Genomic DNA, 27007 nt, shown 5'->3' with positions numbered 1-27007 from the left:
CATAATGGAATTAGGTCACCGGCAGTGGCTCCATCTGTTGCTGTAGGATCTGCTACATCCCCCCATTCACTGGGACATCGGAATCTCTGCCAGTGGCGGGGTGAGCGGCCTAGACCAAACACTACTACTGAAATGCCAGGGGCCCTCAAGCATGCGGCAGAGCACCATCGGTGGGGGGAAAGGAACTGTCCTTGTCTCCGGTCGATACACTTCATGTCCCGACTTGTCATTAGTTCTTTCCCCTGACAGATGCTGAGCCCCTCCAGCCTCGTGTTTTTGTTTTCTCGATCCAGCTTCCACCATGTCACGTCTCCTCCCTCACGGCCTTCAGCAGCCCAGCTTGGCATCCACTGAACCTCTGGGATGTTCCTGGGAGATAAATGATGCTGCTAATTAAGCAGTTTCTCTGCACCCAGTGGTCACTTTATTAGGGTACCTCAGAAACTGCTGACCTCCTGGGATTTTCATGCACCGCATTCTCTGGAGTTTACAGAGAATGGTGCGGAAAAAAAACATTCCAGTGAACAGCAGTTCTGTGGGTGTAAGTACCTTGTTAATGAGAGCGGTCAGAGGAGATCAAAATTTTCAAAAGGTCAAAGTAAATTTGTCACCAAAGTTCATGCACTACGTGTTACTGTACAGAACCCTGGCATTCATTATCTTGAGGGCAATCACAGCGACTGCAAGAAACACGATAAAATCAACGAAAGACCACACCCAAGAGGATGGACAAGCGACCAGCGTGCAAGACGAAAATCAAACTGTGCGAATACTAGAAGAAAGAGCAGAAACAAAAGAAAAAAGATAAAAATGAGATTGGAGCCGGACTGATTTGAGGTGACAGGCAAGAAGGTGACAGAAACTCAAGCAACCACACGTTACAGACAATGGTGTGAAGAGCTCCTCTGACACACCGCATGTCAGACCTCAAAGCCGGTGGGTTACAGCAGCAAGCGTTCACTCAGCGGCCACCTTGCTAGGTACGAGGTACGTAATAGCATGGCCCCTGAGAACATAAGCAAGTGCGTATACGCATGCAAATACAGACAGTACACGTGCCCACACTCACATCCGTCGGCACAAGAGATTCTCCGGGTGCTGGACACTTCGAGCAACACAGGCAAACAAGCAAACACATAAATAAAGAAATAAAATGCTGTTGGAATTCTGCAAGGCAGGCGGTCCCTCCAGAGGGGAATAAACAGTCAATGTCTCAAGCCGAGACCCTTCATCTGGACAGTACCTTTTCCTCCACAGATGCTGCCTGACGTGCTGAGTTGCTCCAGTTTTTTGTGTGTGTCACAAGCACACATTCACTCACACAAAACCAAATTACTCACACGTATATACCACACACACATATACTCATGCATGCACACACACACAAACAACTTGTGACTGACTGTTTCTCCAAATCCACACCCCGCCCCTTACAGAACTTTAGCTCCTGACTCTGCAAAGAGGGAAAAGCACTCTGTTCACTGTACAGCCATGGGGCCGCAGGTGCAGATGGGTTGCCACATCTCTTTTAATTCTTACATCAAAGACACCTAGATCAGCACACAAAGGAAAAAAGATGCTGGAGAAACTCAGCAGGTCAGGCAGCTTCAGTGGAGGGGAATAAACTGTCGACATTTTGGACTGAGGCCCTTCATCGGGCCTGAAAGGAAAGGGGACAGAAGCCCAACGAAAGGATGCAGGGGGCAGGTGATAGGTGAATCTCAGTGAGGGGGTGCAGGAGGGTGGGGAAGGGGGAAATGAGAGAAGCTGGGAGGCGATAGGTGGAAGAGGCACAGCACTGATGAAGGAGGAATTGGATAGGGGAAGAGAGCAGAAATGGGAATAAAGGGAGGGAGAAGGGGAACCAGAGTGAGTAGGGTAGTGAGGGCAAGGAAGGGTAAAGAGAAGGGCTAACAGAGCCACAGAGTTATCGGAAAACAGAGGATCGGGCAGGGGGCAGAGGGAAGTGGAAGTCAGAAATATCTTTTTTTTGGGTGCGGAGGTTGGCTGGGGATCTGGAACTTGAATTGGTCGATTATTGTCACGCATGCAGTGAAAGGCTCCAGTGCACGCCATCCAGAAAGATCACAATTACAATGAGGTGGTAAAAGAGAATGCAGAATGTAGTGGCAGAGTAACAGGGAAGGGAAAGTGCAGTCAGGCAGACAGTGTAAAGGAAATGGAGGGACCCGACATTTTGTTGAACGTCCTGTTGTCATTCCTGATGGCTCCAATCACTCTCAGCACAAGCTGTAATCTAGAAACAGTCACAACTCTGTTGCAACTGCCCAGTCTCTGCTACACAACCAAAATTATTGAAAGCATAAACGATACCTCAACTTCATCAATGTTTTGATGCATGGTGGCAATGAAATGAAGTAGCACGGTCTCTGTCACCCCTTCACTGCTTATCCTCTCTGCCTTTGGCTCTGTTTTCAGTTTCAATTTCCTGGCTGCGTAACATTTGAAATGGGTTGGAGTTTTGGTGCATAAATTAAAGGTGGAGCTACTTGTTTTGTGTGTGACTGACATCTCAGTCTCTGACCGGCTGGAACGTTGTTATCCCTTTGAATTATGTTTATTTTTGCAACAGCAGTAGTTGATTTTAATTTGGATATCTGCCTAGGTATTAAAATAAAATCCTGAGCAACACACAGAGAGCTAGAGGAACTCAGTGGTTCAAGAACAACGATTTCTCTAACTTCCAATAACTCCCTTACCCCTTCCCTCTTGTCCCATTTCCCATTCTGTCTCCCCTCTTACCTCTCACCCCCCCCCCCGGTGCCCCTCCTCCTTCCCCTTCTCCGATGGTCCACTCTCCTCTCCTGTCAGATTCCTCCTTCTTCAGCTTTTTATCTTTTCTACCTATCATCTTCTCCCTTCACCCCCCCTCTCCCCCACCACCTGTCTTCACCTATCACCTGCACGCAGGAGGTATTGCAGATGTTGGAAATCCAGAGGAATCAACCTCCTCTGTCTCCCTTCTTATTCCAGCTCCATCCCCCTTCCTTTCCAGTCCTGATGAAGGATCTTGGCCTGAAACGTCAACCGTTCATTCCCCTCCATAGATGCTGCCTGACCTGCTGAGCTCCTCCAGCACATTGTGTGTATCACCTTCTAGCTTGTCCTCCTTCCCCTCCTCCTACCTTCTTACTCTGCTTCATGTCCCTTCATTTTCAATCCTGATGAAGGGTCTCGACTCCTTATTCCCCTCCATAGATGCTGCCTGACCTGCTGAGCTCCTCCAGCACATTGTGTGTATCACCTTCTAGCTTGTCCTCCTTCCCCTCCTCCTACCTTCTTACTCTGCTTCATGTCCCTTCATTTTCAATCCTGATGAAGGGTCTCGACTCCTTATTCCTCTCCATAGATGCTGCCTGACCGGCTGAGTTCCTCCAGCATGTTGTTTGCTTTACTCTGGAATTCCGGCATCTGCAGAAGTTTTTGGGTTTATCTATGGAGGGAAATGGATAGCCGACATTTCCCACCAAGGCCCTGAATCAGGGTTCCAACCATCTCAATCTAACTTTACCTCAGAGGTGGAAAAATAAGGGCCCAGGGTAGGAAATCTTCTAAACTTCAAGGAAAGTTCATTATCTAGGTACGCCGTTACCATATACTGCCTCGAGACTCATTTTCTTGCAGGATTTAGAGGGAAATGGAGAAATACTATAGAATACTATACTATAGCAATCTTTACATAAACAGACACTTAGGCCTATTTTGTAGTCCTTTCTGTTCCTGGGCATTGATGTTTCCATACCAGGGCATGATACAAGAAGCTAGGATGCTTACCACTGACATAAATTTATAAGTAGATACCCTGTAATGCCTTCGTTATGATGACACTTAGATGCTGGTCCCAGGACAGATCCCCTAATATTCTACGTCAAGGGGTTTCTTTCTTTCTTTTTAAATCTTTTTATTGATTTTCAAACGAAGCATAGAAACACAGAGAGATTGGGAACACACAGTTAATAAAGCAGTATATACAAGTATAAACTATTGATAACACAGATGTACAATCTCCCAAACTCATACTGTATTTACATAGTAGAAAGAAAAAACCCCAAATTGAAGGGATTTAAAGCTACTGAACCTTTCCACCTCCGATCGCCTGATGAGGACTGACTCATGGACCTCTGGCCTCTTCCCCCTGTAGCTGATAATCAGCTCTTTGGTTTTGCTGATGTGAGTGAGAGGTTGTTCTTCTAGCACCACTCAACCAGACTTTCAATCTCCTTTCTATTTTCTGATTCGCCTCCAACTTTGGCCAACAACAGTGCTGTCATCAGAAAACTTAAATATGACATTGTCAAGTACTCGAGGACATGAACTTAAGGCGAGGAGGATGAGTTGAAAGGAGATGTGTGGAGCACTTTTCTTTATAAGCACTAAGAGGGTGTGTGCCTGAAAGGAGCAGCCTGGGAGAGCGGTAGCAACATATAGGATCTCAGCATTGAAGAGAGACATGAAGGGACTGCAGACAATGGAATCTACAGCCACCAACAATCTACTGGAGGAAATCAGAAGATCTAGCAGTGCTTGTGAGCAAAGAAACTTCCAACATTTCCAGTCAAAATCTTGCACCAGGACTTTGTGGTGTTTCAGAGGCTGCCAGGACACACATGAATATGTGGAGAGTGGATCATGGGTAGGCAGAACAGAATTAGTTTAAAATGACACATTGGTCGGCACAGACATTGTGGGCCGAGCTTCCCCGTACTTTACTGTTCCATGTGTCACACGCGTTGTTCATGATCAAGCATACGTTCTGTAAAACCCTACAAGTCATCTTGAGCTGGATAAAGTAGAGTCAGAAACCAATACAGCTCAGATACAGGCCCTTCAGCCCAAGTCCATGCCGACAGTTGTGCTCACCCAGTTTCCTGCTGGCTCATATCCTACTGAGCTCCAATCTATTCAGTGCTTCTCAACTGATGCTATTGTACCTGCCTGAACCACTTCTTCTGGCAGACTCCCTACCTCATCCCAAATTAATCCCACTAGTTCTGGACTCCCCTAGCCTGGGGAAAAGGTTCTTACAATCCATCTTATCTATGCCCCTCCTAATTTTAAACATTTCTATAAAGTTATAAAGTATAAAGTCAAAGATTCAAAGCACTATTGGAGTACCGCGCAGTTGCAACAGGAACGTTCCCGCGCAGGTCTGACAAAGAGCGTGAAAAAGCACCAAGTTTTTCGATGGAGGTCATTGACTGGAGTACTGTGCAGATGCAACAGGAGCATTCCCATCCAGGTCCAACATAGATTTTCAATGGGAAACCCAGTCCCTATAAGAGAGAGGTACTGCCTAGCAGAGTGGTTCTCATAGGACCGGTCGTCATCAGAGTAGTCTGAGTCAGAGTAAGAAGGCTTTGGCTCAGCAGGGCCTCCACGAGAACTATAAGAATGTAAGAACATAAGAAATAGGAGCAGGAGTAGGCCATCCGGCCCATCGAGCCTGCCCTGCCATTCAGTAAGATCACGGCTGATCTGTCTGTAAACTCAACTCCATCTGCCTACCTTCCTTTTCCCCATAACCCTTAATTCCCCTTACTATGTAAAAACCTATCTAACTGTTTCTTAAATATACTTAGTGAAGAAGCCTCAACTGTTTCCCTGGGCAGAGAATTCCACAGATTCACCACTCTCTGGGAAAAACAGTTTCTTCTCATCTCCAACCTAAATCTTCTCCCCTGAATCTTGAGGCAATGTCCCCTAGTTCTAGTCTCACCTACCAATGGAAACAACTTCCCTGCTTCTATCTTATCTATCCCTTTCAAAATGTTGTATGTTTCTATAAGATTTCCTCTCATTCTTCTGAACTCCAGAGAGTATAGTCCCAGGCGACTCAATCGCTCCTCATAGGTTAACCCCGTCATCCCTGGAATCAACCTGGTTAACCTCCTCTGCACTGCCTCCAAAGCCAGTATATCCTTCCTCAAGTATGGAGACCAGAACTGCACACAGTACTCCAGGTGCGGCCTCACCTGTACCCTGTATAGTTGCAGCATGACCTCCCTGCTCTTGAATTCAATCCCTCTGGCAATGAAGGCCAACATTCCGTTTGGCTTCTTAATAACCTGTTGTACCTGCAAGCCAACATTTTGCGATTCATGAACAAGCACTCCCAAGTCCCTCTGCACAACAGCATGCTGCGATCTTTCACCATTTAAATAATAATCTGCTCTTCTATTATTCCTTCCAAAGTGGATGATCTCACATTTACCAACATTGTATTCCATCTGCCAGACCTTGGCCCACTCACTTAACCTATCTATATCCCTCTATGCTTTCCCCATCCTCTGTACAATTTGCTTTTCCACTCAGTTGAGTGTCATCAGCAAATTTTGCCTCACTACACTCAGTCCCCTCTTCCAAATCATCAATGTAAATGGTGAACAGCTGCGGGCCCAGCACTGACCCCTTTGGCACCACACTCACCACTGACTGCCAACTGGAGAAACGGGGATGGGAACCCACACAGAAATGAAGAGGGAAGTGGTGCAGAGACCAAAGCTAAAGATAGTGAAGAAAGGAGTAAGAGTAGAATGCATAAAAGTAAAAAGCAAAAATCGCATAGGTCACTAGATTCTAAAAGGACAATGAGTATAAGGGCACTTTATCTAAATGCCCGTAGTATTAGAAACAAGGTTAGTGAACTTGTTGCACAGATCAGTACCAAGGCATATGATTTAGTGGCCATTACAGAAAGCTGGTTGCAAGGTGGAGATAACTGGGAATTAAATATCCAAGGGTATCAGGTAATACGGAAAGATAGGCAGGGTGATGCTCTTGATTAAGGATGAGATTAGGGTGATTGTGAGAGACAGCTCAAGATCTATGGAGCAGAATTTTGAATCCATCTGGGTAGGGATTAAGAATAGTAAAGGGAAAAAATCACTGGTGGGAGTTGTCTATAGGCTACCTAATAAAAGTACTGCAGTGGCAGAGGTGATTAACCAAGAAATAACTGAGGCTTGTAAGAACAGAACAGCAGTTGTCATGGGGGATTTTAACTTCCACATAGATTGGGTGAATCAGGTTGGTCAAGGAAGCCTTGAGGAGGACTTTATAGAATGCATCTGTGATGGCTTTCTTGAGCAGCATCTTAGTGAACCTACAAGGGAAAATGCTTTCTTGGATCTGGTCCTGTGCAATGTGACAGGTAAGATTAACGATCTTGTAATCAGGGATCCTGTTGGAAAGAGTGATCATAGTATGATTGAATTTTGCATACAGATGGAGGATGAATTAGTTAGATCTAAACTGGTGTACTATGCTTGAACAAGGGAGACTACAACGGGATGAGGGAGGGGTTGGCTAATGTGGATTGGGAGCACAGGTTATTTGGTAGCACTGTTGAGGAACAGTGGAATATTTCCAAAGAGATTTTTCACAGTGCTCGACAAAAGTATATTCTAGTCAAGAGTAAGGACAGTAAGTGTGGGGAGAGCCAGCCTTGGATAACTAAGGAAGTAAAAGATAGAATCAAATTAAAAGCTCATGTGTACAAAGTGGGAGACAGGAGGATTGGAAAACCTTAAAAAGCAACAGAGAACAACTAAATAAGAAATAAGGAAAGGAAGATAGAGTATGAAAGTAAATTAGCACAAAATATAAAAACAGATATCAAAGGCTTTTATAAATATATAAAGTGGAAGAGGGTGGCCAAAATCACCTGACTCTGGTGGAGTCTCGGCGGGTTCAGTCCTTATTTCTTATTCAGATCTAGAGAGAATGTCTACAAAACCAATGTTCTGTTCTGGGTGTCAGATGTGGGATTTCCAGCCTCCCCAGTGCCCACATCTGCGCCAGGTGCATCGAGATGCAGCTCCTTAAAGACCGTGTCAGGAAATGGAGCTGCAGCTCGATGACCTTCGGCCTGTTAGGGGAAGTGAGGCAGTGATAGCTACAGGGAGGTAGTCACCCCAAGGCTACGGGAGAGGGAAAGGGGAACTTCAGGAACTTCAGATAGTGGAGAGCACCCCTGTGGTCTACCCCTCAACAGTAAGTACTGCGGGGGGGTGGGGGGAATGACCTACCTGGAGGAAGCAACAGTAGCCATGCCTCTGGCACTGTGGCCTAGAAAGGTCGGGAACTGAAGAGGATGGCAGCAGTTATAGGGAACTCTATAGCCAGTGGGACAGGTAGGTGATTGTGTAGATGCGAAAAAGAAACATGGCTGGCAGTTTGCTTCCCAGATGTTTCTGGACACATGCACAATATGCTGAAAAGGGAGGGCGAGCAGCCAGAAGTCCTGGTACATATTGGTACCAAGGACATAGGAAGGAAAAGGGAGCAGGTCCTGAAAAAAAATACAGGGAGTCAGGAAGGAAGCTGAGAAGCAGGACCTCAAGGGTAGTAATCTCAGGATTACTGCCCGTACCAGGCGCCAGTGAGGATAGGAATAGAATGAGGTGGCAGATAAATGCATGGCTTAAGAATTGGAGTGGGGGCATTGATTCAGATTTCTGGATAACTGGGACCTCTTCTGGGGCAGGTGGGACCTGTACAAAAGGGACAGGTTGCACTTGAATCTGAGGGGGATCAATATTCTTGCGGGCAGATTTACTAGAGCTGGCGGGAGTGGTTTAAACTAATATGGCCGGGGGATGGGAACCAGTCTGATAGAGCTGAGGATGAGTCAGCAGGTTTACACGTAGATGATGGGTATAATTTGAACGTAAGGAAGGACAAACCAGTGACTGGGTACAAATGCAGACAGAGCAAAGAGTTAAATTATAGTACAGAAACAAAATTCGCAAGGGCAAAGAATGCAGAAGTGCTGTATTTAAATGTGCATAGCTTTCAGAGTAAGGTGAACGAACTTGTGGAACAAATACAGATTGGTTGGTATGACGTTGTGGGCGTCACTGAGTTGTGGCTGAAACAAGGCCATAGTTGGGAGCCTAATATCAAAGGATATACTTTGTATAGAAAGGACAGGCAGGAAGGCAGAGGCAATGGTGTGGCTTTGTTGGTAAGAGATGGAATTACATCCTTAGAAAGAGGTGACATAGGGCCAGAGAAAGTTGAATTTTTGTGAGTGGAATTAAGAAATTGCAAGGGTAAAAACAAAATTATGGGAATCATATACAGGCCTCCAGATTGTAGCCAAGATGTGAAATTGCAAAGGGAGCTGGTAAAGGCATGTAGTAATGGTAATGACACAATTATAATGGGGGACTTCAATATGCTAGGCGAATGGGAAAATCAGATTGGGGTCGGATTGCAAGAGAGGGAATTTGTTGAGTGCCTACAAGATGGCTTCTTAGACCAGCTTGTGATTAAACCTCTCGGGGAAATGATATCTTAGATTGGGTGATGTGTAATAACCCAGATCTTATTAGCAAGCTTAACGTAAGTGAACTCTTAGGAGGCAGGTAGTATGGTGGAGCAGACTCAATGGGCTGAATGGCCTAAATCAGCACCTATGTCTCAAGTTCTAATTATTATCAAAGTATGTATGGAGTATACAACCCTGAAATTCATCTTCCCCACAGGCAGCCACGAATCAAAGAAACACCATTCAAAGGAAAACATCAAACCACCTCCCCCCCAACGCCAAAAAAAAACAGATGGCAACAACAAAAAAGGCAAAAAAACACGGAAGATAAAACATAAAATCAAGGTGTCTTACATTCTAAGGAATAAAAACCTAGCCTGGCCAACCTCTCTCTACACCTCAAGCCTTCCAATCCCGGCAAAGTTATGATCAGTCTGGCATAGCCAGTCCCACCCCAGCTGGAATCCAAACACCGCGACAGAATACAAATCCGACCTGACCCAGAAATGTCAGGTTGCCCTCCTGAACAGTCAGAAAGTCCAGGGGCGGATTTCATCCATCAGGAATGCAAGAACGCTGCCCTGCTTATTCTGCACTTTGACACTGTGCTCCAACCCAGATCTCTGGGTTTTTTACACTGACAGGTTCAAACCATGACCTGCACCTGATGTCCCATCTCCAATCCCCTGCAATTTCTCCACACTCGTGATGACGCAGTCCTGCTGTGGCGAGGGAAGGAGCCAAGTAGGTAAATGACATTTTTAAAATGCAAAACAAAATGACTGCAGGCGCTGGAAGTCTGAAATAGAAGGAAAGGACGGGTACTCAGCAGGTCAGGCAGCAGCTTTTCAGATCACTGAAGAACGGCGATTGCCCTGAAATGTTAAGACTCTCCACAGGTGCTGCCTCATTTACTGAGTAATCCTGGTATTTTCTGCTTTGTTTTATATTTTGTAGGCATAGGGTGCCTCAGTGGCATAGTGGTTAATGCCACGCCGCTGTTATCACTTGGGATGTTCCAGAGCTCAGAGTTCAATTTTGGCGCCAAATGTAAAGAGTTTGTACGTTCTCCCCAGGTGGGACTCCTCCGAGTGCTCTGGTTTCCTCCCAAATTCCAAAAAAGTACCCGTTAGTAAGTTAATTGGTCATTGTAAATTGTGCTGTGATTTAGGCTAGGGTGAAATAGATGGGTTGCTAGGCAGCAGGGCCTGTTAGGCCGGTAGGGCCTGTTAGGCCGGTAGGGCCTGTTAGGCCGGTAGGGCCTGTTCCACTCTGTAACGATAAAGTTAAATAAGCAAGTAAATGCATAATCAGAAACAAGAAAAAAAATCTGCAGATGCTGGAAATCTGAACAACACACACAAAATTCTGGATGACCTCAGCAGGCCAGGCAGCATCTATGGAAAGAAGTACAGTTGAAACCCTTCGGCAGGACTGGAGAAAAATGCTGAGGAGTAGATTTAAAAGGTGGGGGAGGGGGGAGGGGAGAAACACAAGGTGATAGATGATAGGGCACAGAATCACCTGCCATCAAGGACACAGACACAGAAAGGTGCTGGAAAAAGGCCAACTACGTCACAAAGGATCTCACCCACCCTGTTCATGGACTGTTTGTTCCGCTCCAAACAGGGAAGAGGCCTCACAGCTTCTATCCTTCCCACGAGGCTCAAAAATAGTTACTTCCCCCAAACCGTCAGGCTGATCTAACCCTCACCCACCCCATCACATCTCATCTCACCTACATATACATCACCTAGCGTTACTTTATGTGTGCACTATCAGTCCATGTTACTCATACAGTGTTTTATAAGATTGCTATCTACTATGCTTCTTATCTTATTCTTTGTATTTATTGTCCTCTTTATGTTGCATTGGATCCAGAGTAACAATCACTTTGTTCTCATTGACACTCGTGTACTGACAATAATCAATTTTGAATCACAACAGAGGCTTTTCCCGAGCTAGAAATGCCCAATACCAGGGAACATGGCTGTAAGGTGAAATGGCAAACACTTAGAGGAATTGTACAGATTAAGTTTATTTTACACAGAGAGTGGAAGGAGCCCAGGAACCATTGCCAGGAAAGCAGTGGAAGCAGATTTGATCGTGGTATTTAGACAGACACATAGAAACCCAGGACTGGAGGAATACGGATAATGTGTAGGTAGAGGGGTTTGGGTTGGTTTAATTTGGCTTCATGGTCGACACTGACATTGTGGGCTGAAGGGCCTGTTTCTATGTTGCTGTACGTTCTGTAAAGATCTTTAAATAAATGGAGCTCTGTATTAAAATGCTATAAAACAAATTAAGCCTAAAACAGTGCTCTCTGAGCAGACCCTGCTTAAGCAATGTTGTGTTTAAACCTTGCGGAATAAGAAAGTCAAGACTCTAAATGACACTGTAGATTAGGATGGAATACGTTTATTAAATGTACTACACTTTACATACGGAGTATAGTGCTTCCAAAAAAAGAGCAACAAAACTCTTGTTAAAAACCAGAAAATAAAACAAAGGGGGATTTGAGTCACTCGAAGAACCATGGCGTTGAACAAGTGACATTTGTGACTGAATTTGGGGTAATTAGAGAAGGGGTACAATTCAGGGTCTCCCTGCCCTGCCATATGCTTCTGGGACAGCAGGGATGTCAAGTCCCAGTGCTGCCTTTGCCAAACTCCCCCAATGCATTGGGAGGGGCAACGCGAGTGCCGAGTATCCTTATCCAGACCAACATCCTCCGTGTAACAACTCAATCAGCTCCACGGATGGGTCGCGTCGTTTGAGCCCTGACTCCAGACTTCCACATCTGGCAGTCTGTTGCTGCCCAGGCCATGGGGAAGGGTTGCATGTGGACACAGCAAGTGACTTGCCTCAAGGAAAGTGACATCCTCACCTATTCTGATCTACCCAGATCCTCCTACACTCAACCCAGTCCCTGTGAACCTGTTTCCCCCTCCTCCCCCATTCTATCCAGCCCTTACCCCACACTACCTCTCCCACCGTCTGCCCTCCCCTTCTACTCAATCTGCCTCTCCCACTTCCTGCACTCGGATCCATCCTCTCCTATCAGCCTCCATCATCTGCAGCCCTTTGTCACCTCCGCCCATCACTTTTCCACCCTCCCCTCCTCTATCTGCCTCACCCAGATCCATCTATCACTTGCTCCACCCCTCCCCTCGCCTCCTTATACCATCCCCCCCTCCAACTTGTCCGTCCATTTCCCCTGACAGATGCTACTTGACACAAGGCAATGTTGCAGCTCTATAACGCTCAGGTCAGTCCACACTCGGAGTTCAGCTCTGGTTGCCTCATTTTATGAAAGGTGTGGAAGCTTTAGAGAGGGTGTAGAGGAGACTTACCAGGGTGCTGCCTGGATTAGAGAGCATGTTTTATGATGAAAGGTTGAGCGAGCAAAGGATTTCCTCTTTGGAGTTGTGGAGGAGATGATAGAGGTGTTCAAGAGGATGAGAGGAATAGACAGAATAGATAGCCAATGCCCTTTCCCGGGGCAGCAGTGGTTAATACAAGAGGGCAGAGTTTTAAAGTGATTGGAGAATTCCAGTCATAAGGAGAGATTGAATAGTTGGGGTGGTTTCAGCCCATCTAGTCCATGTCAGACTGTTATGCCGACTCATCCAATCGACCCACATCTGGAGCATAGCCCTCCACACACCCCCCCGCCATCCATGTCCGTGTCCAAACTTCGCTTGAATGTTGCAATCAAATCCGCACCCACTCATTCCACAAGAGGGAAAGGGGCGCAATTGTTTTCACAGCAGATGGTGGGAGTCTGGAAAGTGCCACATATAGAGGTGTTGGGGATAGATGCTTGAAAAATACTTGAACAGCCGAAGCATAGAAGGCCCTCAGCCATGGACATATTGCAACTAAATGAAATCAGTGTAGATAGGTAGGACATGATGGGTTGAAGGGCCTGTTTTGTGCTCTATCATTGTGGAAAATTCTGAAACCCACGAAGAGATACATCCTCTTACCATTTACCCTCTTAGAATTGTGTAATAATGTCACCTCTCATTCTTCTAAACTGTGCCAGACCTTCCAATTCCACACCCTTATTTCCTTCAGGAAGTCCGGATTCCAGTCCCACCGAAGGACCAAAACAAGGGTCCGGCCACTCCATTGGTCTGCTCTTGGGATGGCGGGAAGGTCCACACTTCCGCAGCTCTCAGACTGTGAGGGTTAAATCCCAGGTAACGCAACAGTCCCCTCTTGAGTAACTGGAGATATTTACTCCCGGGAGGAAAGCAAACGTAACTTTTTGACCTTTTAGTTAGATGCATTTATTGCAGTTTTTACACGTTCCATTTTTAAAACATTTTAAATTTCTGAGGATTATTGACTATCTCTGATATTTAATGAGTGAGGAGGTGGGATCTTGCCAGCTGTCAGACCCGGAACCTGAGAGCAGCCAGCTTGCCTGTAGTGAGCTGGGACCAGGACTACTCCTGGTACAGAGAGGCAAGCCAAAATGAGCAGTCATTTGGTACAGCGGAAGATCTTCCCCCACTGCTTTTCTCAGGATATATTCCCAAGTTCAACTCCTGTGCTGTCCGTAAGGACGTTTTCCCAATGATCGCGTGGTCCGCTGGAATCCTCCTATAGTCCAAGGATGTACTGGTCAGTCGGTTGACTGGTCACTGTAAATTGTCCTGCGATTAGGCTAGGAGTAAATTGATGGATTGTTGGGTGGCGCTGGAAGGGGCTGTTCCACGTTGTATATATAAATAAACAGAAGTTAACTTACAAATAGCTCCCTGTGCAAATGTTGTGATTGTAAACAAACCACTTGAGAACCAGAGTGTGAAGTTTCCTACAGCTTTATTTGGAAGTTTATCCACCTCAGAACCTGTACTTCTTGCATACAAAAGACGTGACTTAAAATACTTTTCTGTACAGATTAAAGCTACATTTTTTTTGTAAAAAGTCTTGAAGTATTATAAAATGCCTAGAAAATCCTTCTAAGAATAAACTGCCAAGTACATTGGCTGTGTTTCTGTGTGATATATGACTAATAGGAAATAAACTTTTTTATTTTGAGTACATAAAACATTTCAAACAACGAAGTACTTTTGAAATGAGTAAATGTTTTTTTTGTTCTTCAGTTTGATTTATTTACAGTTTGTTGTCTTTTTTTAAAAAAAATCAGTTAATGCTATAAATGTACATTCTACTGTTTTGAGTTGTGTTTTCTGACCAAGAATATTGAGAAAAAATATATAATATATATATATAGGTCCTTCATAATTTCAGTCCTCTGGCAGGAAGTAACACAGCTGTCTGGTGCTCTCCCTCTTTCATGAGCTTTGCAAGAATTAAATAAGAGAATCCGAGTGATTTTGAATTAGCTTTACCTTGTCTGTTCCATCCACGATAGGAAGCAAAGTAACCATTATCTCTCTTCCTCATACCCTGCACCTCTCCTGACCCCTAGGGCTTAATATCTCTAGATTACCCTCCACACCTACAAGCCTCAACACGATATCTCTCACGCCTCATCCCACCTGACTCATCTTCTGCCTCTTCTCCTTCTCTAGGTTTGGCTGCTCATTCCCCAGTTCTACATGCCCAGGCCTATCTACTATTGTTAAAAAAAAGGATTTTATAAAAAATGTTTCTACCCTCTTCTTTTTGGTTATGTGTTAGTAGTCAATGAACCCCAGCCAACAACAGGACGGTCTGCTGAGTTCAGATAACAGTTTCCTCCATGTCTACCACAAGAAAGCACTACCCTTCTCCTTCCTCTTGTGGTTACAACTGTACAGCTTGTCAACACATTTGGGATGGGGACACTTGACCCAATGAGTCCAAGATTTAAAACAAACCAAAAGCGCAAGGGGAAACTTTCCTCCATCCACCTCATCACACCCTAAGCCAATTGATGTGAAGGTTCAAACTCAGATCCTGCATCTCCTCCAACTGGGGTTCTTCTAGGGCGGCTCTCTGGCCCCAGGTCGCCAAAGGGTGACCCTGGTCTGGGTAAGAAGCTCTTCCTTTTTATAGCATCTGCCAGTATTGCGAAATATAAGGGGGGAGTTAGAAAAAAGATTTTGCTCTGGATTAACCAGTAGGGCTCTGAATTAAATTAGAATAAGACAACACCATGAATTCACTTTAATACATACAACTTTCTTTGCACTCTAACTTGTGCCCCTTTGCCCAGGCTCGTGAAGAGAGTAGTTTTGACTTCCCGACTTAGTTCGGGGATAGGCTGCATGCACAGAACAGATCTGAAGAACTGACAGAGAAACCAAACGGCTATGATCAAATGGTGGAGCAGAACTGATGGGCCAAATGGCTTAATTCTGCTCCAAAGACAAACCCTGGTTTTTAACCACTCGCTGATCCTATCAAATTAAAATCTGGGCACTCATACTGTCAGAGATTCAGTAGTGGGAATTTGAATCAACAGGGAAAATTCAGGTGCTCTACTGTAATAACATCTGTCACTGGATTCAGCTGCACGGAGCAGCTAACCGAGCCCCAGAAGTCTGTTCTGATCCGAATATGAAGGGGATTTCAAGTCTCCAGACAAGGGCAGTGTGGATGGTTTGATTCCAATCAAACAACTCCCATTACGAATCGGATAGCGATTTTCATACAAACGGTGACCAGCCAGATTCGCTCCCACAAAGAAGAGCCAGGCTAAACAACGCGAAGCTGCACTGGGATAAACCTGTTCCCTCTTCGAAGGGCAGTATCAGGTCGACTTTTCTGGCAAATAACTACAGTGGAAATTTGACATTTCCTGGGGGAATAAAAGCATATTATCGTCAGGAAACTGGTAATTCAGATGGTTTGAGCTTCTGAGTATGTCTGGAGTGGATCCTATGAATTGGAAAACCTCACTGATTATCTATTGGCTGATGATAAACTCAGTATGAGCCCTGTGCTACAGTTGGCTTGAACTGAGTTGGTTTTTGAGGCCAAGGTTTGTCATCAAGCTCTGATTTTCCAACTGTAGACCCTAGACTTTGGACACTTTGTGGAAAGATCTCACAGACACCCTCATAATGGACAATAGAAAAACTAACAAGTGTTCCTGTGAAACACTTAAATAATCACAGTGACACATGGCAGAAACTCCCAAAGGCAGTAAGTGTTAGCAACGTTTTACACTGTGTAAGAGAACAGAACCACAGGGAAGGAAGTCATAACAATTCTGTATAATGCAGTGGCAGCATTTTTGTGCTTGAGGATTTAGTGAGTTAGAAAATTACCTCAGGTGTTACCATAATGCTTACAGATCATTGGAGACTCCAGGCCACACTGGAGTCCAATGGAATTGGAACTCCATCTACTGTAACAGGTTAGCTATGTGGCACAGTCTCCTCCTTATCCACGAAAGATGGTAGTGTCAGTTTTCTGGTCCGAGTCTTTCTGAAGCTATCTTTTTTTTAAATGGGAACTGGCAAATGCCTGAGGGTGCCAGGTATCAGTCACACCAGCAGAAGGCAGGGAACGTGCAGAGAATGTGGCGGCAGAGGGTTCATTGGCTTGGGCAGTAGTGAGGGATTTTTAAACCCTTGACGAAACTGATAAAAATGTAACAGTGGACCTCGTCGGCGCTTTAACAGGCAGTGACAATAGTGAGGCCAAAATCCTTCAGTCTTTTGCTTTGTTAAATGAAAAAGAATCTCTATGAATTTCAGAATTAAAAGATGATCCCACTGTAGGTCCCGGCAGTGTTGACTCAGAAATGAGCTCCTTCCCACCTGTCTCTTTGAGATAACGAGAGCAGGAATCACAAAACAAATTAAACAACAGCCCAGGTCCTTATATCCTTTAGGTATTCTTCTTTTGAAAAAAAATCGAATGAAGTATTTTATGCAAAAACTTGCATTTTGGTTACTTGTTCAGTCATGTGCTGCATCTGGGCCTGGTGTCCGATTATGGCAGGGCTGGGGCTAGAGTCTGACCAATCAGACATGGAGTGTGGCGAGGGGCTGGACCACTGTTCTGGAGACTCCGGCGATGGGGTCAGGTACGGGTGCTCATTCTTCAGGTGGAGGTAATGCTTGGGCGCGCCGTCGTGCCCTGCTGTGTAGCCGTGCTTCGAGGTGGGGGGCAGATAGTCCTCAGATGGGGCGCCGCCGTGCTGCTTGAAGAAGGGCGGGAGGCCTGCTTGAGATGGCTGAGCCTCCTGAGGGGAGAGGCCCTGGCTGCAGCGGTCTGCCCTCCGTCCTATCTCACCCCTCAGCAGGCCCTGCTGGATGGAGAGGCCGGCAGAGGGAGGGATGCACCTCGGCTGTCCGTTGGGGGCTTGCGAGGGGGCGGCCGGCTGCTCGGCCGGGTTCTTGACTGGGCTCTGCTGACCTATGAGCTGAGGCCCCATGCTGCCCATGGTCAGGTGGCTGGCCTGAGGCAGTAGGAGACCGTGCTGTGAACTGCCCGCCCGGGCACGCCACTCGAAGGTGCCCATGCTGAGGCCCAGGTTGCCGCCACTCAGCAGGCAGCCAGGCTGGGCCACCATCTGGGGCACAGAGAGGCGGGGCAGTGGGGGCCCACGGCCCATGGAGAGGACAGCAGCGGTCGCACTCTGGCCCGCCAGCTCGCCCAAGTCCCCCAGCCGGGCCAGGGAAACAGTGAAGGGGCCCTCCAGGATGCTGCCGACAGGCTGGGTGGCCAGCATGGACAGGGAGGTGGCAGGGTGCAGGATCCCCGAGGTGGTCACCACCGGGGAGGTGGGGTTGGCGACGTAGGTGCGTGGCGAGTCCAGCGAGTCCACCGGAGACAGCGTCACAGAGCTCTCCAGGAGCGAGGCCTGGCAATCCAAGCTCAACTTCTTGCCCTTGGGCTTCACGTCCTTCAACTCCTTGCTCAGGTTACCAGAGGTGCCGGGGGCCGAGTTCTTCGAGCTGGGCCTCCGGGCTTTCTTGCCCTGGGGCGTCTGCTTGAGGTTGCCCAGGTAGCCGTTGGGCGGGCACATGAGGGGGGACATGGAGTGCCCACCAGCCCCCTGCGGGCTGCGCACGGCGTTGTATTCGTCCAGCAGCTGCACGATGTCGTGGTGCATCCGCTCCTGCGCGATGTCGCGGGGCAGGCGGTCCATGTGGTCGGTGATGTCCCGGTTAGCGAAGTGGTCCAAAAGCATCTTCGCTGCCTCGAAGCTTCCTTCCCGGGCGGCCAGGAATAGCGGCGTCTCCTCCTGAAAGACAGGTCAGAATGACAATCAGATCAGGTTCATTATCACTGGCATATCTAGTCCAACACTACAATAAGACACAATAAAAACAGTGCAATAGAGGAATAGCAAGGTAGTGTTTCTGGAATGTTCCTAAATCTGATGGCAAGGGGAAGAAATTGGTCCTAAAATGTTGAGTGTGTGTCTTCAGGCTCCTGTAGCTCCTCCCTCATGGTAGTGATGAGAAAAGGCCAAGCCCTGGAAGGTGAAGGTCCCTCATGATGGATGCAGCCTTCTTGAGACGCTGCCTTCTGAAAGTATCCTCCAAGATGGGGAGGGCTGTGTCTGGGATGGAGCTGAGTTAGTCCACAACCATCAGCGGCCTCCTTCCATCCTGTCCATTGGCACCTCCACACCTGGCAGTGGTGCTGTCAGCCAGAACCCCTCTGTAGGAATTTGCAAGAGTCTTCGGTGACACTCCAAACCTCCTCAAACCCCTAATGAAGTACAGCTACTGGCCTGCATTAACACGTTTGACCAAGGGTGTATCCTCGGAGATGCTGACACCCAGAAACCTGAAACTTGTGATGGGGTTTCAGAGAATTCACTTTGGCCACAAATAAAACAGTGATGGAAGTGACTAAATCAGAAAGACCAGCTGTACTGGACAGAAGTTCCTCTGAAGAGGCCAAGGACAAGCAACACGAAGTTAGTTCTAGGGACGCTCCTTTACAGGAGGCGATTGGGGTGTAGAATTGTTAATTTTCTTGTAGTTTAACTTTCCTGCACTTACTAGTATTTTTATATCATCACCTATACATGTATAATTGTTCAGTGAATTTCCCAGTAATTACACTGCTGGTGTTTAGTGCAGTACAAAAGGTCCTCCATCTCTGTCAGTCCATAGCGTCTCACACAGATAGACTCTTCATTGCTGCTTCCTTAACAATTCTTTGATTGTTAGCCCTGAGCTGAACCCGTGAATCTGGAGGCCCGGTGGACCACTGTTAGTCTGGCCTCTACCCTTTGACCTGTTTAGCACGGGTGACCCTACCAAGATCCAAAGTTCAAGGGCCTGATTCTAGTCAACGAAGCTCTCCGGGTCATTGAGGCAAGCAAGCCTCCAAACTGTGTGACAAGGTTGTGGTCCTCTTGGAGGAGTCGCAGTATGAGACGAGTATGTTTCCCTTTATTTTTTCTTTGTTCTCAGTTCTCTCTTGCTCATTTTCTGCTCTTGTAACACTCAATAAAATGACCATAAGCAATAAGCTTTATGACTCATTTGTGACTTCTGAAAAATCTTTGGATCGCAAAAATGTCAATATCCAACATTAGTTATTCCAATGGTGGCTGTGGGCAATGAGGTGGGGTATTTAGGAGGGCAAATGGAAAACTCAGGTCATGGGTTTGTAATCCAGTTCTAGGAAATTATCAACAGTAATTCCAGGATCTGAATGCTCACAATTCCCCCTGGCTCTGGCTCTGCCTCTCCCGTCAGTCTGCGTGGAGCTGGATGGGTGAGCAGAATTAGGGCTGGGATCTGGATCGGGAGCATCAACATTCCGAAATGGGGGTAGGTTTGTGCCTGAGGCAGGGCTCTCAACTGCTTTTGAGTTTCAGCAAGTGAAGTTTACAAACTGATATTTACACGCTGAAATTCACCCAGCTCAGCCTCCTGCTCCCCTGAACTCATGGGAAAGTTTATATTACTACCCCCACCCCAGGTTACAAACGTTTGACTTATGTATAGGCCTCACGAGCATTTGGGAGAGCGGAGGAATGTGGGTGCTGCAGGGCTGCAGGTACATTCTGCCTGAGAATACAGCCACATTTCTGACTTCGGGTTATGACTGGCTCACAGGAACGGAACTCCCTTGTGACCTGGGGAGTACCTGCACCTTGTAATGTTGCAAAACGTTGAAACAGACACGTTGAAATATAATGAGTTCCACCCAAGCATTTGGGAAATACGCTGCCTCCGACGTTACAAGGACTTGGAGAGTCAGAAAATTCAGCTGATTTCATTCCTCACATTTGACTGAGCACCAACCACCCAAGCTGCCTTAACAGACAAAAAGTTAGATTTGACTGGTGTTACTGAGGAATGGGCTCCGTCCAGCCCAGTGGCCTCAGCCTGGCCCAGCAAACTAATGATTGAACTTCAACAATAGCTATTAACATATTCATCATTATTGATATTAGTAAGAATTAATACTTATTTATAAGTAATTGATAATAACAATTTTGAAAGTACTTAACTATTACTCTAATCAAATGATATTGTTAAATATTGGCTAGTAATTATTAACCACTAAAGTTAATTTCAACTGAGGCACAGGAAGAACTCCAACCAATCCAGTACTCATGGCCTGGGTGAGTGGATTAATGATCTGTGAATAAACAGGCCACTGTGGAAAATCATTCAGTAACCTTGAACAGGGCCCTGGGACTGAGATACAGAGGATTCTGATTAATTGGGATACACCGGGACCAGTCCATTTTGACTGCCAGAACATTAAGCAGCTACCCCAATTAGCCAAGGTTTCATGGAAATAGTTAAAAAGGTATAAAAAAAATATAAGCGACCTTTTAACTGTGTAACAAATTATGTATTCACATGAAATGCAAAACAAATTAGATCACCAATGCTTCTACAGTACTATAAAACTCTGTATTAGTTCCTAATAGTTAACGATGCAGGAATTTATCCAGAGTATGCTGCTGTGTATGGGGTGTCCAGGGAGGAGGTAGCACTTCTGGGTCGAGTCCTGTTTACTTCTTTCCATAGATGATGCCTGACCTGCTGAGTTCCTCCAGCACTTTGAGTGTGTTACTCTGGATTTCCAGCTTCGACAGAACCTCCTGTGTTTATAATTGAGCTCCATAACATGCGGTCTCAGGCAAAACTAAAGCGTTAATGGTTAAGCCAAATCATTAGGAAGAATCTTCCAACAGTTAATGTAAACCATACAGCTCCTGCCTGATCACCTCCTTAAAATTCCACGAACTTAACCAGGCAGTTAGTGGAAAACGGTGAAATTATTCAGCATCTTTGAAGAAAGAAACTCATTTAAGGTGAATAAACTTTTATCAGGGCTGCAGGTGTTTGGAGGAAGGCATGGGGGGAATGTCAGAGGTTGCTTTTTTTAGTCGGGTGTGTGGAACATTCTGCCAGGGGCAGTGATAAAATAAGATACATTAGGAATATTTAAGAAACTTTTCAATAGGCCCATGGATGAAGGAAAAATGTAGAACTACGTGGGATGGCATGGTTAGATTCATAGAATCATAGAACATTACAGCACAGAAACAGGCCTTCTGGCCCTTCTTGGCTGTGCCGAACCATTTTTCTGCCTAGTCCCACTGACCTGCACCTGGACCATATCCCTCCATGCACCTCTCATCCATGAACTTGTCCAACTTTTTCTTAAATGTTAAAAGTGAGTTCGCATTTACCACTTCATCTGGCAGCTCATTCCACACTCCCACCACTCTCTGTGTGAAGAAGCCCCCACAATGTTCCCTTTAAACTTTTCCCCCTTCACCTTTAACCCATGTCCTCTGGGTTTTTTTCTCCGCTAGCCTCAGTGGAAAAAGCCTGCTTGCATTCACTCTATCTATACCCATCATAATTTTATAAACCTCTATCAAATCTCTCCTCTTTCTTCTACGCTCCAGGGAATAAAGTCTTAACCTATTCAATCTTTCTCTGTAACTCAGTTTCTCAAGTCCCGGCAACATCCTTGTAAACCTTCTCTGCACTCTTTCAACCTTATTAATATCCTTCCTGTAATTCTGTGACCAAAACTGCACACAATACTCCAAATTCAGCCTCACCAATGACTTATACAACCTCACCATAACACTCCAACTCTTATACTCAATACTTTGATTTATAAAGGCCAATGTACCAAAAGCTCTCTTTACCACCCTATCTGCCTGTGATGCCACTTCTAGGGAATTTTGTATCTGTATTCCTAGATCCCTCTGTTCTACTGCACTCCTCAGTGCCCTACCATTTACCTTGTATGTTCTACCTTGGTTTTTCCTTCCAAAGTGCAATACCTCACACTTGTCTGTATTAAACTCCACCTGCCATTTTTCAGCCCATTTTTCCAGCTGGTCCAGATCCCTCTGCAAGCTTTGAAAACCTTCTTAAAGCAGGTTAAAGGATCAGCACAACATGGTGAGCTGAAGGGGCTGTGACGTGCTATACTGTTTTATGTTCTATGAGAAGTTAGTGAACAAATGAGCTGTGTGTTCACATTCCCCATGAGATTCTTGAAGGCTGTGTTGACATCACCATTGGAGCAGAACAGTCAGGGTGGAACTGGCTAAGGCTGGCAGCAGGGTGTGTGACAGGCTTTCCCTGTGATGGATTATTCAACAATAAAACAGCTGTTCGTGGAGTGCAGGGTGAAGCGGAGCCTCTGACAGTGGTGAGAAGCAGGATGCCCTTACCTTACTGTCCTGCATGTCCTTGTTGGCTCCGTTCTTCAGCAAGACCAGCGTGGCATCGACATTGTTCACTGCCGCAGCCCAATGCAGCGCCGATTTACCTAAAGGTCCAGGGAAACGGACACTTGTTGGTTCGCACATGGCAGAATCACAGCAAAGCTTCAATGATTATTCACACTATGTGTACAGTGCTCTCCTGGCATCCCTCCTCCCTCCACAAACCTCACCGTCACAAGCCAATCCCCACCTCCGAGATCCTTTAAACTTCCCATCCTAGTGTGTTCAAGTCGCTCTGCCTCCCCCCTGCACCCGATAACAAGTCATGCAATGCCCACTTCTCCAAAGATTCATGATCTCCCCCCACTCCAACACCCTCAGTCAGCAGACTTTAACCCTTATATCCCAAAGCCTCTCTCCTTTTTCCAAGCCTGCTGCTTTGACTAATCTTCCGCTCACACTCCTAGTACCTCCTGCATGTCGTGTGCTGCTTCAGACTTCCAGCATCTGCAGAATCAGGAGGTGCAGGAGCCTTAGGTCCCACACCACCAGTTTCAGGAACAGTTATTACCCTACAACCATCAGGAGGGTACAGAAGACTCAAGTCTCACAGCACCAGGTTCAGGAACAATAACTTCATTTACCTCAGCCCTGAACTGATTGCTTCCATAACCTATAGATTAATTTTCAAGGAGTCTACAACTCAGTACAATTTATTATATATTTTTTTAAATTTGCACAACTTGTCTTCTTTTTAACACTGGTTGTTAGTCAGTCTTTGTTTATGTATAGTTTTTCATAGATTTTATTGTATTTCTTTACTTTCCTGTTAAATGCCTGCAAGAAAATGAATCTCAGGGTCGTATACGGTGAACGTATGAATAAATTGATGATAAATTGACATTGACATGTGACTTTCAAGTTGGAGAGTTCACGAGGTGGTGGTGCTCCCCTGTTAATGCCACCCTTTTCCTTCAATGATGTAGTAGTTTGGGGCTAGGGAACACTAATGGGGAAATTATCAAGATGAAATTAAGTAATAAATAGGTTAATATGACCAATTAACCCCCTAGCCCATATCCCCTTGGAATGTGGGAGGAAACTGGAGCATGAAGAGCAAACCTGCGTGGTTACAGGGAGATTGACAAAATCCTTTCAGACAGCGGTGGGAATTGAACCCAGCTTGCTGGCCCTGTAATAGCACTATGCTAATCCCTGTACTACTGTCCTGCCCCGGTTCTCCAGTCTGCTCGCTCCCACATCCTGAAGCTGTATGGACTGGTCGATCGATTATCAATTGTAAATTGCCTCTAGTGTGTACCTGAGTGGATAGAATTAAGGGGAGAATAAAAATGGTTTGTGTCTAAGTAGGTGTTTGATGGTTGGTTCAGACTTGATAGATTGAAGGGCCTGTTTCTGTCCGTATCATTCTAAAAGCCCATTAACCTGTGTTCCTAATAAATCAAGGCTGCTGTACAATTGCAAGCTGCTAATGGCAATAACTATTTGACTTCAAGGGCCTGGATGCTGGTTTGAGGTTAGTGTGAGGTGTTCTCAGGCTCACCTATCTCATCAACAGCGTTGACGTCAGCATGGCACGCTATTAATTCCTCGACCATTCCTTCCACGGCAAGTCGGGCAGCCAGGATCAGAGCTGTGGAGCCGTCCACCATCCGTGCATCTAGGTCTGTAGCTCGATTCCTTATTAGGATCTGGTAGAGAGAGAACCAAACAGACTTTATCATTTTGATATCCGGTAAACGCATGCGCTGGAGTTGGCACAGTCGAGTGGCAGCCAGCATAACACTACTACAGCGCCAATGACCTGGGAGCGATTCCCGTCATTTTCTGTGAGGAGACTGTACGTTCCTCCCCTGACTCCGCGAGTTTCCTCCAATGCACTGGTTTCCCCACATTGCAAGGAGGTACAGATTAGCAGGTTAATTTTGTCACACAGGTGTAATTGGGTGGCGAGGGCTCGTTGGGCTGAAAGAGCCTGCTGTACCTCGAAAATACAAGGCAAAGACTTAAGATTTATACAAAAATACCTCTTGGACTTTATTTGGGTCTAGCATGCGGATTTTCTCTTACTTCATTAGACAGTCATTAACTTTCATTTTGCTTTTCCACTAGGGCAGCTTTTGCTGAGAACATTCTGACTGCTTTGATCTCTGTCTGGTATGCAGGTGCCACTACACAGGATCGGAAGAAGTTGCAAACTCAGCCAGCTCTACCCTCCCCACCACAGAAGACATCTTCGAAAGGCGATATCCATCTTTAAGGACACCCGCCACCCAGGACATGCCCTCAACTCATTACTATCATCAGGGAGGAGGAACACACATTCAATGTTTCGGGAACAGTTTTTTTCCTCTGCCATCAGATTTCTGAATGGACAATGAACCAGAAGGCCATAGGAATAGGAGCAGAATTAGGTCATTCACCCATTGAGTCTGGTTCCACCATCCCAACGTGGCTGATCTATCCCATCTCTTCAAGCACACAAATACTACCTCAGTATTTCTGCACTACGACGTCCCCGACGAATAAACCTAATTTTCTGATTCTGAAGATGGGAATAAGCTGCCTTTGTGAACAACGATCCCTCAAGAGAAGGGGGTTCCACTGAGCTGCTCGGACAATGGTACACATCCGTACCAGACCAGAGGACAAGATGGCTGAGGTGCTCCCCTGTGAATGCTGCTCTTGGTGCTTCTTGTGACCAGTGGATACTGCAGCAATTTGGAGCTTGGGTCTCAGCTAATCCTGACTTGGCTGCGGGGATAGGTTCAACTCCACTGCTGCCAGTGAGGAGTTTGTACACCCTCCCTGTGGACTGCACAGGCATGCTCTGGTCTCCTCCCACAGACCAACGACGTAGGGTTTAGTATGCGTAGTCACATGGGTGTAATTGGGAGACGTGTGATATGCTTCTTAGGGCTGTAAGGGCTTGTTACGGTGCTGAATCTCTGAAAAAAAATGAAGCAAAAGGATGTAGAGGTTTGGGAACGCTAAATTATCGGGATCAAACTCAATCAAGGGGAGCAAATATCTTGGAGAAAAGGTTTATCTTCAGATCTGCAATTTAAACACGAGATATTAGTCAGCCAGCCTTCACCGAGAGAGTCACAGAACACTACAGCACAATCACAGGCTCTTTGGCCCCTCTAGTCTGTTCAGAACTATTGTGCCTAGTCCCATTGACCTGCACATCCCTCCCACCCTGGTGCTTATCGAAACCTCTCTTAAATATCGCATCTGAACCCTCATCCACCAGTTCCCTTTGCAGCTGCTTCAGCCCTCTCACCACCCTCCGAGTGAAGAAGCTCCCACTCAGGCTCACCTTAAATATCTCAACCTTAGCCCATGACCTCTGGTTCTAGTCTCACCCAACTTAGTGGAACCTTGCGTTTACCTTATCTGATAATTCTGCATACATCTGCCAAAATCTCCCTTCATTCTCCTACACTCCAGGAATAATAACTTTTTAATTAATTTAACCTTTCCCTACAACTCGTATCCCCAAGTCCCAACAACATTATTATAAATTTTCTCGTTCTCATTCATCCTTTTTGTTATCTTCCCTGTAGGAAGGTGCCCAGAATTGCAGATATCACTCCAGATTACACCTCAGCAATGTTCACTGAATGCCAGAGCACCGATCATTGCCAGTGTCATCATTTCTCTACATTACCTGAAAGACCCCTTGGGCATCAGCGGCGACGGCAGCGTGGAGCGGGGTGCGCCCGGTGTTGTCCTGGGCATTTGCATCAGCCCCTGCGTCCAGCAGTCGCTTGGCAGCATCCGCTCGTGCGTAGCGGGCGGCCAGGTGCAAGGCGGTCTCTCCCGTTCGGTCCGTCTGGGCGCACAGGTTGGCTCCCTGGTAGATGAGGTCGGAGATGATGTTGGCCGACGAGTCCTCCTGCTCCTCTTCCTCGGCCAAGCCCGTGTCAAGCCCCCCGCCGCAGTAGGAAGCCAACATCAGCGGAGTGAAACCATCTACAACAGACAGGCCTCGCTGATCAACTGATTCAGTTTATTGTCACGTGTGCAAGGACAGTGAGCTACAAGTACATTGAAAAATCTGCTTGCAGCGGCATCCCGCACACATGACTTCAGAC

The 27007-nt window shown here is 46.3% G+C and overlaps 2 protein-coding genes across 6 annotated transcripts in view; both read right to left on the bottom strand.

Annotated features, from left to right (window-relative positions):
- The window catches only part of LOC132406407 (shiftless antiviral inhibitor of ribosomal frameshifting protein homolog), a 42619-nt gene extending 40132 nt beyond the window's left edge, over positions 1-2487 (bottom strand). The window contains exon 1 of one of the 2 annotated variants that reach the window (XM_059992042.1): positions 2335-2487. In XM_059992042.1, coding sequence (XP_059848025.1) covers positions 2335-2361 — 27 coding nt within the window. In that variant the 5' untranslated portion in view covers positions 2362-2487. Of the gene's footprint in view, positions 1-1243; positions 1373-2334 lie in introns of those variants that run through there. The other variant, XM_059992043.1, reaches the window with a different exon arrangement.
- Positions 2488-14111: 11624 nt separating this feature from the next.
- The window catches only part of notch3 (notch receptor 3), a 211736-nt gene continuing 198840 nt past the window's right edge, over positions 14112-27007 (bottom strand). For all 4 annotated transcript variants that reach the window (XM_059992029.1, XM_059992030.1, XM_059992031.1 and 1 more), the window contains 4 exons: positions 26581-26885; positions 24451-24598; positions 22893-22990; positions 14112-18455 (listed from right to left, as the gene is read on the bottom strand). In XM_059992029.1, coding sequence (XP_059848012.1) covers positions 17133-18455; positions 22893-22990; positions 24451-24598; positions 26581-26885 — 1874 coding nt within the window. In that variant the 3' untranslated portion in view covers positions 14112-17132. The remainder of the gene's footprint in view (positions 18456-22892; positions 22991-24450; positions 24599-26580; positions 26886-27007) is intronic.

This window comes from Hypanus sabinus, chromosome 16, assembly GCF_030144855.1.
Source record: "Hypanus sabinus isolate sHypSab1 chromosome 16, sHypSab1.hap1, whole genome shotgun sequence".
Lineage (NCBI taxonomy): Eukaryota > Metazoa > Chordata > Chondrichthyes > Myliobatiformes > Dasyatidae > Hypanus > Hypanus sabinus.
The sequence above is the reverse complement of the archived record's forward strand: the minus strand, read 5'-3'. Positions and strand labels throughout refer to the sequence as shown.